The following is a 15349-nucleotide window of genomic DNA, read 5'->3' on the forward strand; positions in this document are numbered from 1 at the left end:
CATTTCATAAGGCAAACAGGCATATATTTGTATGCATGTATGTGGGGAGTCAATGAATCAGCATAATGTAGTTTGTATAGCTTTATATCAACAAAACCAAAAAGTCTGTCAAAGTGCAGTAGCAAAACGTGTTTACATGCCATGAGAAAACACGAGATGAAGGGGAAAGAACAGAAGAGACGTCTTAGACATTAGCAAGTGGAGTTAAGTTTCATCACTGCCACACATTTAAGCCCACAAGTTTCCAAGGGAAAGTATAGCCTGAGCTGGCAGCCTGTGCGATGTGTGAGTGGAGATTGGAGAGGTGACTGGACAGTAGCCACAGCACACAGCCCCGATGCTTCCCAGGACATTGTGTTCTCTGTAAGGGAGGTCGTGCTCCATGTTTAACAGTTCACCTTGTCTCAGTGCCAAGGGCCATGCAGGTCACATTATGCATATAAACTCCCACAAGTACTGATCAGACAAAGTACAGAAAAATGTGTGCATTTAAGTGCACTTTTTTGCCTTTTTGCTCCCATGTGCTCTCACAGGTGTTTATAGAAGCATTACCATCATGGCTCAATGACTTTATTTGGTAAATAAAAACTGTGTATATTAATTAAAAAATGAATGTCTGTTATATGAAAATGTCCCTGAGGCCTTGATTTTGACATTTTTGTTATTATTTGTCTTGATCTCGAATTTTCTATGGTTATATTCAGGTGTCCATTGACCTATGAAAAAACAATTAGTTCATCATCAAATGATGGCAAAAAAATAACAACATCACAGTGGTTTTATAATTAAAGGGTTGCAAAGGATGCATGGTGACCTTAAAAGTTGGAAGTTTTACTATTTAAAAGAGCTATCATTTTACCTAACTTTTTTCCACTCTTGATGTCCGTAAGTAGTAGGTGTTCAAACTGCAAGGTCAACCAGAACTCTCACACACACACCTCACAGACACACAAATATGGAATTATTTGTTTATTATTTGCTTTCTGAACATTCATGTAGTTTGACAAATGCCTCAAAACATCCCAATAATCTTGCTGTCAGATTTACTAAACAACATTTTAATCATGCACCAGTAGACAAGGCAGTGACTGCTCAGCTGCCACCTTGTGTGCTCAGGCTGTGTGTACACACACTTGTTCTTGGCAAAGACGGTGACAGAGGACTTTGAGCACCGGTCATGATGCTGTTACTTTCTTTGGTGTTAGTTTCACTGTAAAGTGAATGTGATATAATTTGCTTTGTGTCATAGGCCTCAGATGCCAAGGGTCTGTTTATATCCCCTGCAGGGTTGGATATCCTTAATGTTCCCCCCTACCTTTAAGAAATGAAAGATACAATATGAATATGTAGCAAAATAACACTTTTGAAAATGCTGTGTGGCAGAATCCATTTCTTTTGGTCTTTTGGAAAGAAATATTTTAAATCCAGTGTTTGTGTGGAAATAATCCTGTTTCTGTGTCTGCTCCATGCGCACCACTGCAAAAGAAAGATTGTTCATGCATTGACACAACATGCTGCAAATGACCTGCGTTGTCTGTCATCTGTTGGCATCCAACGACAGGTGTGAGCGTCTCTGTCTCCCTGAGTGATTGATGGTTGGTTTCACTTCCATCTGTTTCTGCCCCGACAGAGTTACTTGTTCTTTCCGCTGTCGCCATCTTGCGCAAGTGAAGGAGAGTAAATATGCTAGCGGGATCCGATGACTTGTCATGAAATGTGAGCTGACAGGTAAACTCCTTCCCTTCCCTCACCTAACCCACTCCACTCCACTTTATCTGCCAAGTTCACAGTTCAGGCGAGTTTGGTCACTGTGAGTCAGTTTGCAGTCTGTGCCTCTGTTGTCAAAAGTATTTCATAGTGGATTGAGCAAAGCTGGATTCCCTTCTAAACTCTATCATCCATGAATTTAAGGGGGGCGAAATTAGTTTGCAAAGTTTGTGAAGGCAAAACTGCCAGGAAATAGCTTGCATAACTAACTGTAGGTGCATTGCGGCGTCTAGTTATTTAAATTATTTGGACTATAGCATTTATTCTCTTATGTGCTTATTTGTTTGCTTAGGAATTTTATGTATGTTTCTAACCTGTGAGTTGACATAAACACATGTCACTTGTTAGAATAAATCATACATATTTTGATTTATAGGTAACATGTATTCCGCTCATATTACAAGAGCTAAGTTATAATTGATCCCATACTCTTTTAAGGAAGGTTATCAGTGGATGTTTTTGTCGGTGAGTAGAGCATCGTATACATAATCCACATATCATCACCCATCTCTTCTTTCAGCAGACGGGCTAAACATCTTAATGTTAGTCCTCTTAGCCAGGAGTCACAGGCTTCTTCTTTCCCCTGACACTGCGTGCAAGTTACAGGCATTCAAGAGATAAAGAGGGAATTTGCATTGCAACATGGTTCTCATTCACAACTGTACACAGACAGACCCACATACAACAGTGCCAAATATCCAGCAGCCCAGTCCTTTCAGACTTTTCAGTGCCATGAATTTTACTTGAATATAACTTTTTTATTGTCAGCACAACTTGTATTTTGAACAGTAAAATCTCTTTTTGTACTTTACTACACCCACCTGTGAGCTCCTTCTCCTTTTTTGGACACCCATGCAATCAACTCAAGAATGTGGACCAGACGTATCTATCTGTTACAAGCAGTTAATGTCTTTGTCGAATGAATAGGAAAAACACTAATAATGAATGCACATTGTCATGCTTGTCTTACACACTGAAGAAGTACTGTGTACAGTGACCATTTTGACACCTAGCAGGCGAGTGACGGTGGAGGGCTTAACACTTAAAGGTTCTCAAACGTCTCATAGCTTAACTAGTGCCAAGCCCCCACCCCAAACACTTGACCGCTGCTGACGTCGGCTGTCCATTTACATTTAGGGACACCGGCTCACTCCACTCTTAATACCATTTCTAGTGTGGAGAGAAGCAGGCGCCAGGGATAAAGTGCGAGAGAAACTGAAAGCACGTTATCTGAGTTTTCAGTTGTAGAGGTTTCAAATCTTCAGTTGCATTGCTGGTGATTGGTTATTTTTGAGTTTGAATCTGTGCTGTTCCACTGTTCCACTTTTCTTTATTAGTTTGTGCACCAAAGAGGAGCACTGAAGGGCAGAGCTGGCTACAATTTTTGAAAAAGTCTTTTTGTCTGGTTCACGGACGTTATTGGTCCTACTTTTGTCTAAAGTTGGTGTCTTAACGTGAGTTTTACATCACCGTAAGCCATGAGTTCCTTGGTAATGAACACAGTAGGAGATGGCAACAGCGCAAGCTTTGACATCATCCAAAATCGGATTGAGTCACTGAGCAGCAAGATGGACAAGCTCATCAACATTCAAGAGAAGGTCCTCAACCGACTAGAAGGGATGTCTCAGGACATTGACGGCATTGAAAAGGATATGGAGAATCTGAAGGTTGACAAGGAGGAGATCCATCTTCCACCCAGGATGGTGAACCAGACGCAGGTCATGGGTGGAGAGGTGAAGGAGATATGTCAGGAGATGACCACCATAATGTCGGCAGTGAACCAGCGGTCCGAGCAGCAGGCTCAGAAGCTCGAAGGGATGGAAAAACTGGTCCTCAGCATGCAGCAGGTGATCAGCTTCATTGGGGAGACGGTGAAGAGTTCCAGGGTTATGGAGTTGGTGTTCAAAGGCCCTGCAGCTCGGAAGGGCTCCAAGCTCAAAGACAATAAAGGAAAACAAGCAACTAAGAGGAAATCTTCTACAGACACAATTAACAAGAAGCTTGACAAGGTGAGACTAAGGAAATAACATGCTGAAACTCAAAATCGCTTCTAGGGTGTATCTACTGTACAGCCAAATGTGAAAATGCTGCATTGTGTTGCTTTTGCATGAATCCAAATTTTGTTATTGTTGATACTGACCAAAATATCACAATATTGAGGGTATTATTTTGCCAGTTTAGATTCCAATTTTACAATTGACATTTTTCAAGTTTCTAAAGTTGTTGCCAGGTATTGCAGCCCATCCATCAATATGAACATCTAGTCTTGTTCCTGTCTGTGCAGCATAAGATGCTCCATGCTGACTTTGATTTCTTAGATCTTACAAAGATCTTGTTCTTGGCAGAACATGTGAAAATGATCATAGCAGCAAAGCTGACCAACAGTTCTCATGCCGATGAATGTGACTTGGCTTGCGTGTAAAATTCCCCATATAATTGGCTGGAGTAATAGGTAGTGTCTGGGATTTGTCCATGTTTACACTTGCCAACTGCTGACTGAAAGCAAAGTAATTAAGAATGTTAATTTTATAGTGTTATGTAAGCTACTGCTCAATAAATATGTCACTCATAGCTTATATAAAACCCCGATTTAACTCTCACTTAAACTTGTTGGACCTCTATCCATGCTGAGTGCAACATGTTCTCCTTGGCACAAGGCTCACTCTGGGACTCCCCCAGGGAGGGCAAGGCACGAGAGGGCCGGTGTGAGGCCAGGGGTGAAATGTGAAGTGTCCCGGTTTAGAAATGCTGTTTTTGGATCGGGGCTGCAGTGTTTGTAGTCTAAAAGGGCTCACCGGGAGTCAGGTGTCAACAAATTGCGATGAGTCAGTCTTTCTCCCCATCTCTCTTTATAATTTGCAACTGACTCAATGAAACAAGTCACATATCTGCCTTGTGAACTCTATTAGTCTTACTTCTGTCACAGTTCGGACATGGTGTGTTTTACATCACTAGTTACCCTCTACTGTAAAGTGGGTAACAGTGGGTCTGTGCCATGTGATTCTTTGCAACCTATCTGCAGCGCAAAATAGCTCTACATAAAATTATATTGGGAGTCCTGCTGATAATGCTGTCAAAGCACCTTTGATTTAGAGGTTCCAGTAAATGTCTGTAGGACCAGGAATTGCTGGTACATGTTCAGAGAAGTAAAGGACTAAATATGTACTTATGTAAATATCAGTGAGGTTAATGTTGCTGCACTGTGCTTTGCACTTGTCAGTCAGGATGCGGAATTTACATTTTAAATTAATTTCTAAAAGTTTAAACTTGGGCTCAGCTGAATAGAATATGTATTATACAATCATAAGTCAGACCCTGTATAAAGGTCACTAAGCGCTGCTTGGTATTGAACTTACAGGCTTCCTAAAGCACGTTATCACCACACTCTTATCACTTGTGTAGCTGCGGAGGTTAGAGTCATATCTCTTTTCTTCTATGACCTACACGCAAAGAGCAAACTTACCTGAGTGGTTATGACATCATGTGACAGGGTTATCACATACTTGAAAGAGTACTTATGTTACAGGGCACGGTGTACAACAGTGCAGTCCGTTTTCATATTTGTGTTAAAATAAGATATGACTACAATATGAATTCAACCCAACTAAAAGTTTGGATCATCATTGTATGGCTACGTTATACCACATACCTATCTGATGGCTTCCGTGTGACTCACATTTCAGGGAATTTCTGTGGTCGTCAGAGGACCTGTCAGGTGGTGGCTTCATCTTCCGCCACCCCCAGAGGTGTGAGATACCTTACAAGTAATTCCTGTTACTACGGCCTCTCCACGCTCTCCCCAATCTCCCAATCAGAGTTTTGAACTCCAGAAAACACTGCTATCACTGGGGAAACACTGCACTCAAAATATCCCCTCTACTGATTACCTCACGACAGCATTCAAGACAGGTTTTTCCATGCTAACCTGATCAGAGAGTGTTTAGTGAGTTTCCTCAGCTGAGAAATTTGAACAACAGCCTACGGTTGCTTGTAATATTTTCCGCTCAGGGTCGGCATTGCGTTCCATCCCTGAGTGCGACAAGTGATAAGCTATAAATTCACTGCACTGCTGCTGTCTATCCATCTGCCATGAATAATCAAAGGCATGCCATTATACGAGTCAGTCTGTGCTTGGGAGAAGTGCAATATAGGCCTACGTGTGCTAATCTAAAAAAGGTGTTGCTTATATTTTTTTCATTATTTTATCTGTCATTTCATTGATTCATTAATTTGATTTGATTCATTTTTCCTGTTGTGTGTATCACATGTGACCCTAACTTCATCATATCAACCTCCTCTCTCTCTTGTTGACAAGTCTTAACATGTTATCTTTTATATTTCCATGTGCATTCATATAACCCTACTAAGCCTTGCCATCTTGTCTTTTTACTAGAAACCTACCTCTAATAAAGCCAGTAAAGGGAATCTGGAGATAATTCCTGCATGTGAGCCCAGTTCTCCACAGCGTTCTAACAAGATAAAGCTCCAAGGACCAAAGAATTTCCTCTCCTCTCGCAAATGTGGAAACTTTGTAGGTTTATTTTGCTTACACTCTGAGTATACTGATTGTGCTTTTGCATTTCTGGCTCTAGGCTGTCACCTTGTTCTTTGTGTTTTAGATTAAAAGGCTGCCTCCATACTGTGAATATATTATATATTATATTCTAAATGCCACAATAGTCCTTTAATATAACATCTTAACTGAGACAATTGCTTTGAGAATATGAAACTGAATGTTGATATATTATCCATCATTTCTCTTCTCACTGTTATTTATTTGTATTTCACAGTTGAAGGACCACAAAGGTAAAGATGGGACAGATAAGCCCTGTTTGAGCCCCAAGGGTCTGAAAGCTCAAAAGAAGATGAAGCCCCCAGACACAGCAGGTGCTGAGATCAACATACTGTCAAATCTGCAAAGATCTGTCGGTGCTTAAACTTTGGTGTCCAGATAAAATGATCAATAAGACGCAGCAGTAGAAATATATAAATAAAAACCTGAATTTGCCCTCAAAACGTCTATGGGAGAAAGATTTATATCCTATAACCTTTGATACAAAATAATTCAATTCACAATTCACTTCTTTATATGTTGGAAAGCTATAAGTAATGTTTAACATATTGTGGGGCTCAATCCAATTTGTGTTTGGACATTTTGTAGAAAATATCTCCTTGAAGAAGCAGGTGTTGCTCCTTGAAGAGGTGCAGAAACTCAACCGGGACAATGCAGAGAAATCAAGTCACCATCTCACCCCTGGACATCTGGATCTGGAGGCTGGAGTGTCCCCTAAAGATCAAAAGCCTGATGCCCCCGCTTGCTACCTGTACCTGCGTGAGGACTCCCATGTGGCTGTGCCTGAGAAATGTGAGGTTGTCGAGGCGGTTAGTGAGCAGGAGGTTGGGGAAAAGGTGCATGAGGCGGAGGTTAGAGAAAAGGAACCCAAGCTTGATGTGGAGAAAGAGAAAGAGGAAGAGAATCTCTTTGTCCCAGAGGAAAAGAAGGAAGAGGTTGACTCTCCTGCTGAAGAAACCAAACCCTCAGAGTCCCCTGCTGCCCATGACGATGAAAAAGAACCGACTACAAGGTAGTCTATTTTTAACCCCAATAAACTGATTAATCCATAACTATCCAACTATTTTGATAATAACTGTTTACGTTATTTTTTTACACAAAAACATCAAATGTTTATTGTGAAAATGAGTTCATTTTCCTTGTGTTGCAATTTAGTAAATTATTTGGGTTATTGGTAGACCTAGAGAAACATTTGATGATGTCAGATTGTGCTCTAGCAAATCACGAAGATGGTTTGTTTTTGTTTTTTTGTTTTTACAGTTTTTGATGTTTTATAAACCAAACAATCAATCAAGAATTTTTTTTGCAGATTACAGATTAGACTACAGAAATATTAAGTATATTGCCTCACTATTTTTTCTAGTTTTTTAACATTTCAGTCGAATTGAGCCTCATTATCTGTAATGGATACAATTATAATTTGGACATCCAACAAAAAAAATCACAGCTAATGTTGTATTTGTGATTAGCCTTGGCCAATAATATAGATAAGACATTTCATTGATATTATGACTTAATTCTGTGTAATGTGTGTAATGTGTGTAATGGTGTTTGCAAAGATCAATTAAACTGTGCCTTTAGCCACATCTACAGAATGTAACATAAACTACACACGATGTAATGAAACAAAAGTAAACAATAATAAACAAACAAACAAAAGAATAAGTAAAAACACCATAACTTTCTCCTGCAGCGATGACCAAAAAGATGCCTCCCCATCTCCAGAGGCTGAGCAGGACAGGATATCAGAAGCCAGCTGCACAAGTTCCAAGTCCTTTGTGGCTAATGAACACTTTGTAGTGGAGGAACACGTAAAGAGCCAGGTGGTGAAGGAGGAGGTTGAAGAGGAGGAGAAGAAGGTAGACAACAAGGAGGACGAACAAAGGCTTGATTCTGAGGGCTGGGCTGTCTTCAGGGCTGACGGAGTTGAATTCCAGTTAGACCTAAAGCAAAGGATGAAAAGATCGAGAAAGGACAACGATGTAGAAAATGATGCAGAAGAGGTGGATGATGAAGATATAGAGCGGTACTTTATTGGTGAGTCAGGACTCCTTGACACTATCAAAGTATGAAGTTAAAGTAAGTGGAAATTTGGAATAATTGAGTTTTATTTCATAACAATAATACATTTTATTTAATGGCACCTCTCATGGCACTCAAGGACACCATCATGTAAAATCAGTAATAAAAACATACAATAAACATAATAAACAACAAGCAGCAATAAGAAAATTACAATAATTCATTAACACCAACATTCAAACAAAATTGATATTTTGCAGTGTAAAATAAGAGAGTAGATGCTGTTAAACTGAGTAAGCAAGTTTAAAAAGAAGGGTTTTAAGCGCAGTAATGGAGTTCAGTATGTGGATGTGAAGGGGAGTTTTTTCAGTCCAGAAAGTCCACTGTAAGGTAGTGCCAGAATAAGCTAATCATTATAAGATCTACATGTTGGAGACCTTGTGCGTGTGTGGCTTGAATACTGTACAGTAGTTTGAATTAAATAGTCTGTGGTTGTTCAATCGGCCAGGCTTGTATATGGGTTGATATTAGCTCATTGCACAGATATAGCGCTATATCTGTCGATAATTTCCTTACTAGCTTCACAGAGGATGTGAATTGTACAGTACAGTGGTATGAAGTAAGATAACGCCCTTGAGGAAGTCTGGCACTTGGACTACAAGATGTATTGTGCTGAAGTATTGTTATTCCTCTTTAATATTTAGACAACAACTGCGCCTGTACTTCATCACGGCGTGTAAATACACAACGTGCTAACTTTATTATAACAGCCGTGGACCCTTTGAAAAGCATCACTGTAGCTGATGTATGTGTGTTCTCACATTCCTCGTAACTTATTAAAACAGATTATCTCTTTTGTCTCTCTGGCCCCCATCCTACTTTAGACAACACTCCTCCTCCGGTGGCTCCTTTCAATCACCGCATCGTTTCTGCCAAGCCCAACCAGATCATCAACTTCTACACCATCAACTGGCAGGAGGTCCTGGGCGGGTGAGTATCATATTTTAAAAATCTCTGTGTGATGTAAAAAAAAGAAAAAAAGTCAGCTATTTATGACCAGTTGATCTATCACAGATCAAAGGCAGTGAGAAAGAGGTTCTCAGTTCCCATAGCCTAATTGCAAAACCCCTCTCCACTCCTTTCCTTTCCTCTCCTCTCCTCTCCTCTCCTCTCCTCTCCTCCCTCTGGTTCATAACTTCAGAGTCACGGCAGTTATTTTTACTTCAGGACTGAGTGGTATGCGAAACTGTATCCCTGGAACCAGCTGGTAGCTAATCACCAAGTGTTAATCCAAGTCTTCAAAGAGGAGACACAGCACAGCTCCAATTTAATAAAATAACAGATTAATCACAACACTGTCCTAAAACTTTTTGATTTGTCATGGAAACACTATTACTGTCCTGTTTCACAGCTGCTAGGGTGTACAATTTTAATGTAATAGAGTTGGAGACTTGTACTCTGCAACGACCAGTGTTTTTCCTCACCCTCTTTTTAAGGGGTCGTTTTGGCCAGGTGCACAAATGTGTTGAAAACTCTTCCGGTCTCACTTTGGCAGCGAAGGTCATCAAAGCCAGGAACCAGAAAGAAAAGGTACAGCACCTAACATTCAGTGTAATGATAATAAATTAGTCCTATTTTGATACCTACTGTGAGAACCACACCACATGATATAAAAAGCAGAGGCTCAGTTACAATTTTTTGTACATACTAACACACTACAAGGCCACTTGGAACAGAAGCAAAGGGAATACTTCTCACCTAAGTGAGAAATATTTGTCCTAGAAGAGAAGATGCATTGTCCCATAGCAGAGAACAGCTGACACCTCTCATCGTGTGTGTGTGTGTGTGTGTGTGTGTGTGTGTCTGCTCGCTTGTCTGTGTCTTGTTTGTGTCTGTGTTTGTCCGCATCTGTGTCTGTTTGCCTGCTTCTGCATTTCGTTGTCTGTTTGTCTGCGCCTGTGTTTTTGGTAGGAGGTGGTGAAGAATGAGATCCAGGTCATGAATAATCTGGACCATGCCAACCTGATCCAGCTCTATGCAGCTTATGAGTCAAGGAATGACATCATCCTTGTACTTGAATAGTATGCTCCTTCTTTTATACTTTCAGTACATATGTTTATTTCTTTCAAAACAGCTTATTGTACGCCTTGTTCCGAGAAGTTCTCTTTCATAGACTTCTTTCTTTCTTTCTTGTTACTTGTTTGACAACTGTATTCTTAGATAGTGTGGATAGTTACGCTAAAATAAAACAACACTTAAGATTTAAAATGCTTTAAAATTGGGGTGTTTTTTTATGCATTTGTCTTTATCTTTAGTGTTGGTGGAGGGGAGCTGTTTGACAGGATCATTGATGAAAACTACACTTTAATGGAGCTGGACGCTGTGTTGTTCATCAGGCAGATTTGCGAGGGCCTGCAGCATATGCACAAAATGTACATCCTACACCTGGACTTAAAGGTGCCAAAGTCACTTATATCTGTTGTAATGTTTTTTTTAAAAATACACTTCACGCATTCTTGATGTAATCAACCAATAACTTAAGTTATTTTGTTTTGTTATAAATTTCAGCCAGAAAACATCCTGTGTGTGAGCAGAGTCACAAATAAGATCAAAATCATCGACTTTGGTCTTGCTAGGATGTGAGTACCGGTTCTATTTTATTATCAGTTTTATTGACTGAAGTAGTCATATAAAATGTAAAGGTAATGTATATGAATTTCAGTTCTGTTCGCACACAGATATAAACCGCGGGAGAAACTGCGAGTGAATTTTGGCACGCCAGAGTTTCTTGCTCCAGAAGTCATCAACTACGACTTTGTGTCGTTCAACACAGACATGTGGAGCCTCGGGGTCATCACCTACATGCTGTAAGTAAACACACAAACGCATGCACACACATGCACAAACTAATGTTAATGACCGTCTGTCACTCTCCGTTAGCCTGAGTGGTCTCTGCCCCTTCCTTGGTGACAATGACAATGAGACTCTGAATAACATCTTGGCCTGTAAGTGGAACTTTGAGGAACAAGAGTTTGTAGATACGTCTGAAGAAGCCAAAGACTTCATCTCCAGACTCCTTATGGTGAATAAAAGGTATCCACCTCCTCGCTCTGTTTCACTGTCTTTCTGTGTACTCAGGTTAACATACGGTGCTTTTGAACATACGAATAATATTTTTGTGTCAATATGTTTGTCATTAGTTGGAGGATGGGGGCATCTGAGGCCTTAAGACATCCGTGGCTATCTGACCCAGTCCTTCATCATCGCCTTCACACAAAGGTAGAATACACGGTCCACATTTATCATAACTAAACTGAGAAAATACAAAGGGTTGCTAATTTTAAACAAATTTAAGTCTCCTAAAAATATTGAAGCAACAAACAAAAGTCTTGGACGGCTTTTTTTAATATGGTAGAAAAACTTCAGTAAATACATTATGCAATTTCTTTAAACAAAATAAAAGATATAAAATATGTTTATGGAGCGAGGAAACCAATTTTATGTGTCAGTGTCCTTTCCATTTGTTGAATGAATCATTTGATGTTTGTTTTTTTTTTTGCTTTATTTCACAGAAAACTATGTGCAGATCACGACGATCATCATGTGTGCCCACAACTGATAGTTGAGGTTGGTCTGGTTTTTCTTCTTCTTCTTTTTAAGTGTTTTATATTTGGAAAAAAAATCAGAGTGTCACCTCAAACATTTAACCCTCACAGGAATGCTTTCAAACCATCCACAAGGGGGAAGCATGCCTCAAATGTTGTGCAGGATATGGCACAGCAAAAACAGGAGTTTCAGTACCTGCCTGTTACAGATATACAGTTACTGCGGCCTTCTGAGAGAATAATCTCCATTTACATTGTTGTTTTTAAGGGCTGCCATAATGTGATGGCTCCAGCTGTGGCCACTTGGACCAACCCCCCTGTCCATGTAAATTACCAAATTTCAGTCCATGCACCTGTGGAATGGGAAATTCTGGCCACCCCACAAACCTTTTCCTGACATGTGATCCACTGTGTTGTATTAACGCAAGCAATATACAAAAAAGAATATACAGACAAAAACAGATTTGTTTAATTTAAAAGTTGATAGTCCCACCATGGAGTAAACTGTAATTTCATGAAAATGTATTTTCCTATTGGAATGCAAGAGAAACAAAGGGTTAATAAAATAACAAGAACATCCTATAACATTTATCAATCCAGTAAAACTGCCATTTAATAAATGCTACCTTTGTGAAGCTCACAATGTTCAGTTACCGTCGAGAGCAATGGGCACTCACCTGTTTAGATTGTTTGTGGTAGTGTTGTATTGGACTGTTTTGTATCAGCTGTTTGTCTAACCAAATCTCTAACCAAATACATTGTGCTGTTATTGATCGCTACTGTTTGCGTTGTCTATTGATAGATATGAACTTTACATGTTTAGAAACATACCTCGACTGCTACTGTATGAAGTCATGATTTGTATTATGTGACTGTTGCATTTCTACGCGCTCAAATATTATCCAATATCTTTTTTAGGGGCACTGTATATAAATGCTGAACTTTAGATTAAAAATCAGATTTTCTTATATCTAAATGCTGGTTGTGTACTATAGGTATGGACAGAATGGAATTTGTGTGGTCGATGTCACAAGATGTGGTATGTGCACTTTATAAGGATATTTTTATAAACAGATTATACATGAAGCTACCATAGTTCCAGTTAAAAAGCTTGTTTGGCTGGATCTACCCATATTTCCTACATCTTTTTCATCCTGCTTTGTCCAGGTTTTTACACATGTCTTATCAGCTATGTGTATTATTTTAATTCTTTGTTGCATGCCTCTATGTGTTTTATCAGCTATTAAAGGTTAAACTTGATTCACAGAGAAATAACTTTTTTAAACTTCTGTCTTTTTTTTGTACTGTATGCTGTCATACCACTCTAGTGCTACTCTTCATGCTACTATAGATGCTTTTTTCACAGAACACTGTTTTCTTTGAAATGCCTTCTGTGAAGGTGAACTAAATTAAAGTAATACACTACCTAATGTTGCCTAAGTTGATACAATGTTGTTAGAACTACATTTATGTGGTTTTAATTTAACTTCACAATGAATGTTACATTAATTGTTGTTGAACACAGAGTGCTAGTAAAGAAATTGTTGTCACCGAGTGTTAGCAATTTCAAATTCAGCATGTATTTGTGAAGTGTGTACACATTCATTAAACTTAAGTTGTGTCTTAAATGAGAGTGTGATTCCGTTTATTAGTTGTTTGAAGTTTATTTTTATAATAACAGTACAGTTGTGGGTATCCAAAAATGTAAAAAGGGCCTCAACATACATATTCATGAATTGGGCAAAATTAAAATAAGAAAATGTAATAAATAATAATAAATGCAAGTAGCCATAAAGAGGCAGAGAAACCATATGATTATTCTTTAATCCACGTTTAATTATTGTGTCATTTAGAAAAATTTGTCCTCTTGAACCTTAGGTGTAATATTTTTGACCTTTTTTTCTGTCAGCGAGGAGTGACGTTAGAACATAGGGATTTGACTGCCTTTGCCCTTTTTATAGCCAAAGGTATAGAGATCTTAGTGAAGACCCCTTTGCAACCTCACACTTTAGATGATATCTTGAATCGTATCTACGAATAATTTATTCTTATATATTAGATTGAAAATAAATGTTATGTTTTTGTCAATGTGGTAACATTTACGAATAGTCAAAGCCAAGGATACATCTGAGGAGACAATACACTCTTTCCATAACAAATAAGTCTATTTGGGGTCTCCTAATGCTGAAGTCTAAAATCAGCCTCTAGGGTATATTGTGTTTTTACAATAATATATTTAAACTCTGACTATAGCAGTACATCCATGTATGATTAGAAACAATATTCATGAAGCATTTTTTCTGTGACATCTGTGACTACGTAGTGGACTATTTTTGGTGAGAATTTTACAATCTCAGACGAGGTCTATTTAAATCTTAAACACACAAACACTCTCCTCTTATTCAAGATGAAAGTAGGCTACAGCTGATTCCAGGAGCCTAATAAAGAGCATCTGAGGGAGCCAGTGTGTGCAATACAGTGTGTTCACCTGAGAAAATAAACTGAGTGCGCGGGGTGATGATGATGTTGGGGGAATGGGGCTTTGGCTCAGATATATTGGAGAAAAAAAGGTATCGACCGTTTTTACGAAGGTCACAGGAAGGGCTGATGCAGAAAAAATTGAGAATGACAGTACGGAAACAGCGATGTGAGCTTGCGAGGAGCATGGGTACATTTCAAGTTATATTTCCACAAAGTATACCTTAACTTTCAGCCTGTGCTATTCTTTAAAATACAGTATGGTCTTATTTAACAGAAGCCACAGGGTTAGTCAGGGATAAGTGCAGACTTTATGGGGGAGTACCATGAGAAACATGTATTTAATTGTACAGAAATACCAGAAAAGCAAACTGTACCACCAAAAAGCATGGAAACCCAGTAGTTGTCCACTTCTACATCCAGTAGTTTAAGACTGTCATGGCCATAAAATTGTAAGGGCCAACAAAATAATTCACAGTTTTGGGTTATTTTCATTTTTATTCCATTTTGATTTATATCCTGCACTGGACTGTGACAAGAGATGGGGAGACAAACTGTCTTCCATCCGTATGAAAACCTGAAATTGACTTGAGCTCAAGCTCCTTTTGTGGAATTTCTTCTTAGTAAGTGGACAAGAAGAGAGATGTGCAGCTAAAAATGGAAAACTGCCGTAGGAATATTTACAGAAAATTAGATAGTAAAGCCAACTTAGAATGAAAATATAATAAAAAATAAGAGATATTACCAGACATGTTGTGTGGTCAATGATTATAATGGATAATGCAAAAATATAAGATAAGGTAACCAAAAGAACAAACAAAAAAGGCAGTGCCATACATGGGGTTCATGGCACATTTGGGAAGAAACACAATCTGTGGCAGATTGATTGGTTGACTGTGTTAGG

The 15349-nt window shown here is 38.9% G+C and overlaps 2 protein-coding genes across 2 annotated transcripts in view; both read left to right on the plus strand.

The window, feature by feature from the left end:
• The window catches only part of LOC123972471 (alanine aminotransferase 2-like), a gene marked incomplete at its 5' end in the record, with an annotated part of 7641 nt that extends 7098 nt beyond the window's left edge, over nucleotides 1-543 (plus strand). The window contains one exon of the mRNA XM_046051985.1: nucleotides 534-543. Coding sequence (XP_045907941.1) covers nucleotides 534-543 — 10 coding nt within the window. The remainder of the gene's footprint in view (nucleotides 1-533) is intronic.
• A 2702-nt stretch (nucleotides 544-3245) lies between these two features.
• On the plus strand, nucleotides 3246-12430 carry mylk4a (myosin light chain kinase family, member 4a). The gene is made up of 15 exons (XM_046052423.1): nucleotides 3246-3776; nucleotides 6161-6298; nucleotides 6558-6654; nucleotides 6929-7352; nucleotides 8034-8377; nucleotides 9247-9352; nucleotides 9859-9952; nucleotides 10334-10443; nucleotides 10678-10819; nucleotides 10931-11001; nucleotides 11101-11229; nucleotides 11303-11455; nucleotides 11563-11641; nucleotides 11935-11989; nucleotides 12236-12430. Exons 1-14 carry the CDS (start codon nucleotides 3246-3248, stop codon nucleotides 11986-11988), a joined length of 2472 nt encoding a protein of 823 aa, XP_045908379.1. The 3' UTR covers nucleotide 11989; nucleotides 12236-12430.
• The last annotated feature ends 2919 nt before the right edge of the window (nucleotides 12431-15349 follow it).

Source organism: Micropterus dolomieu, linkage group LG06, assembly GCF_021292245.1.
Source record: "Micropterus dolomieu isolate WLL.071019.BEF.003 ecotype Adirondacks linkage group LG06, ASM2129224v1, whole genome shotgun sequence".
Taxonomy (NCBI): domain Eukaryota; kingdom Metazoa; phylum Chordata; class Actinopteri; order Centrarchiformes; family Centrarchidae; genus Micropterus; species Micropterus dolomieu.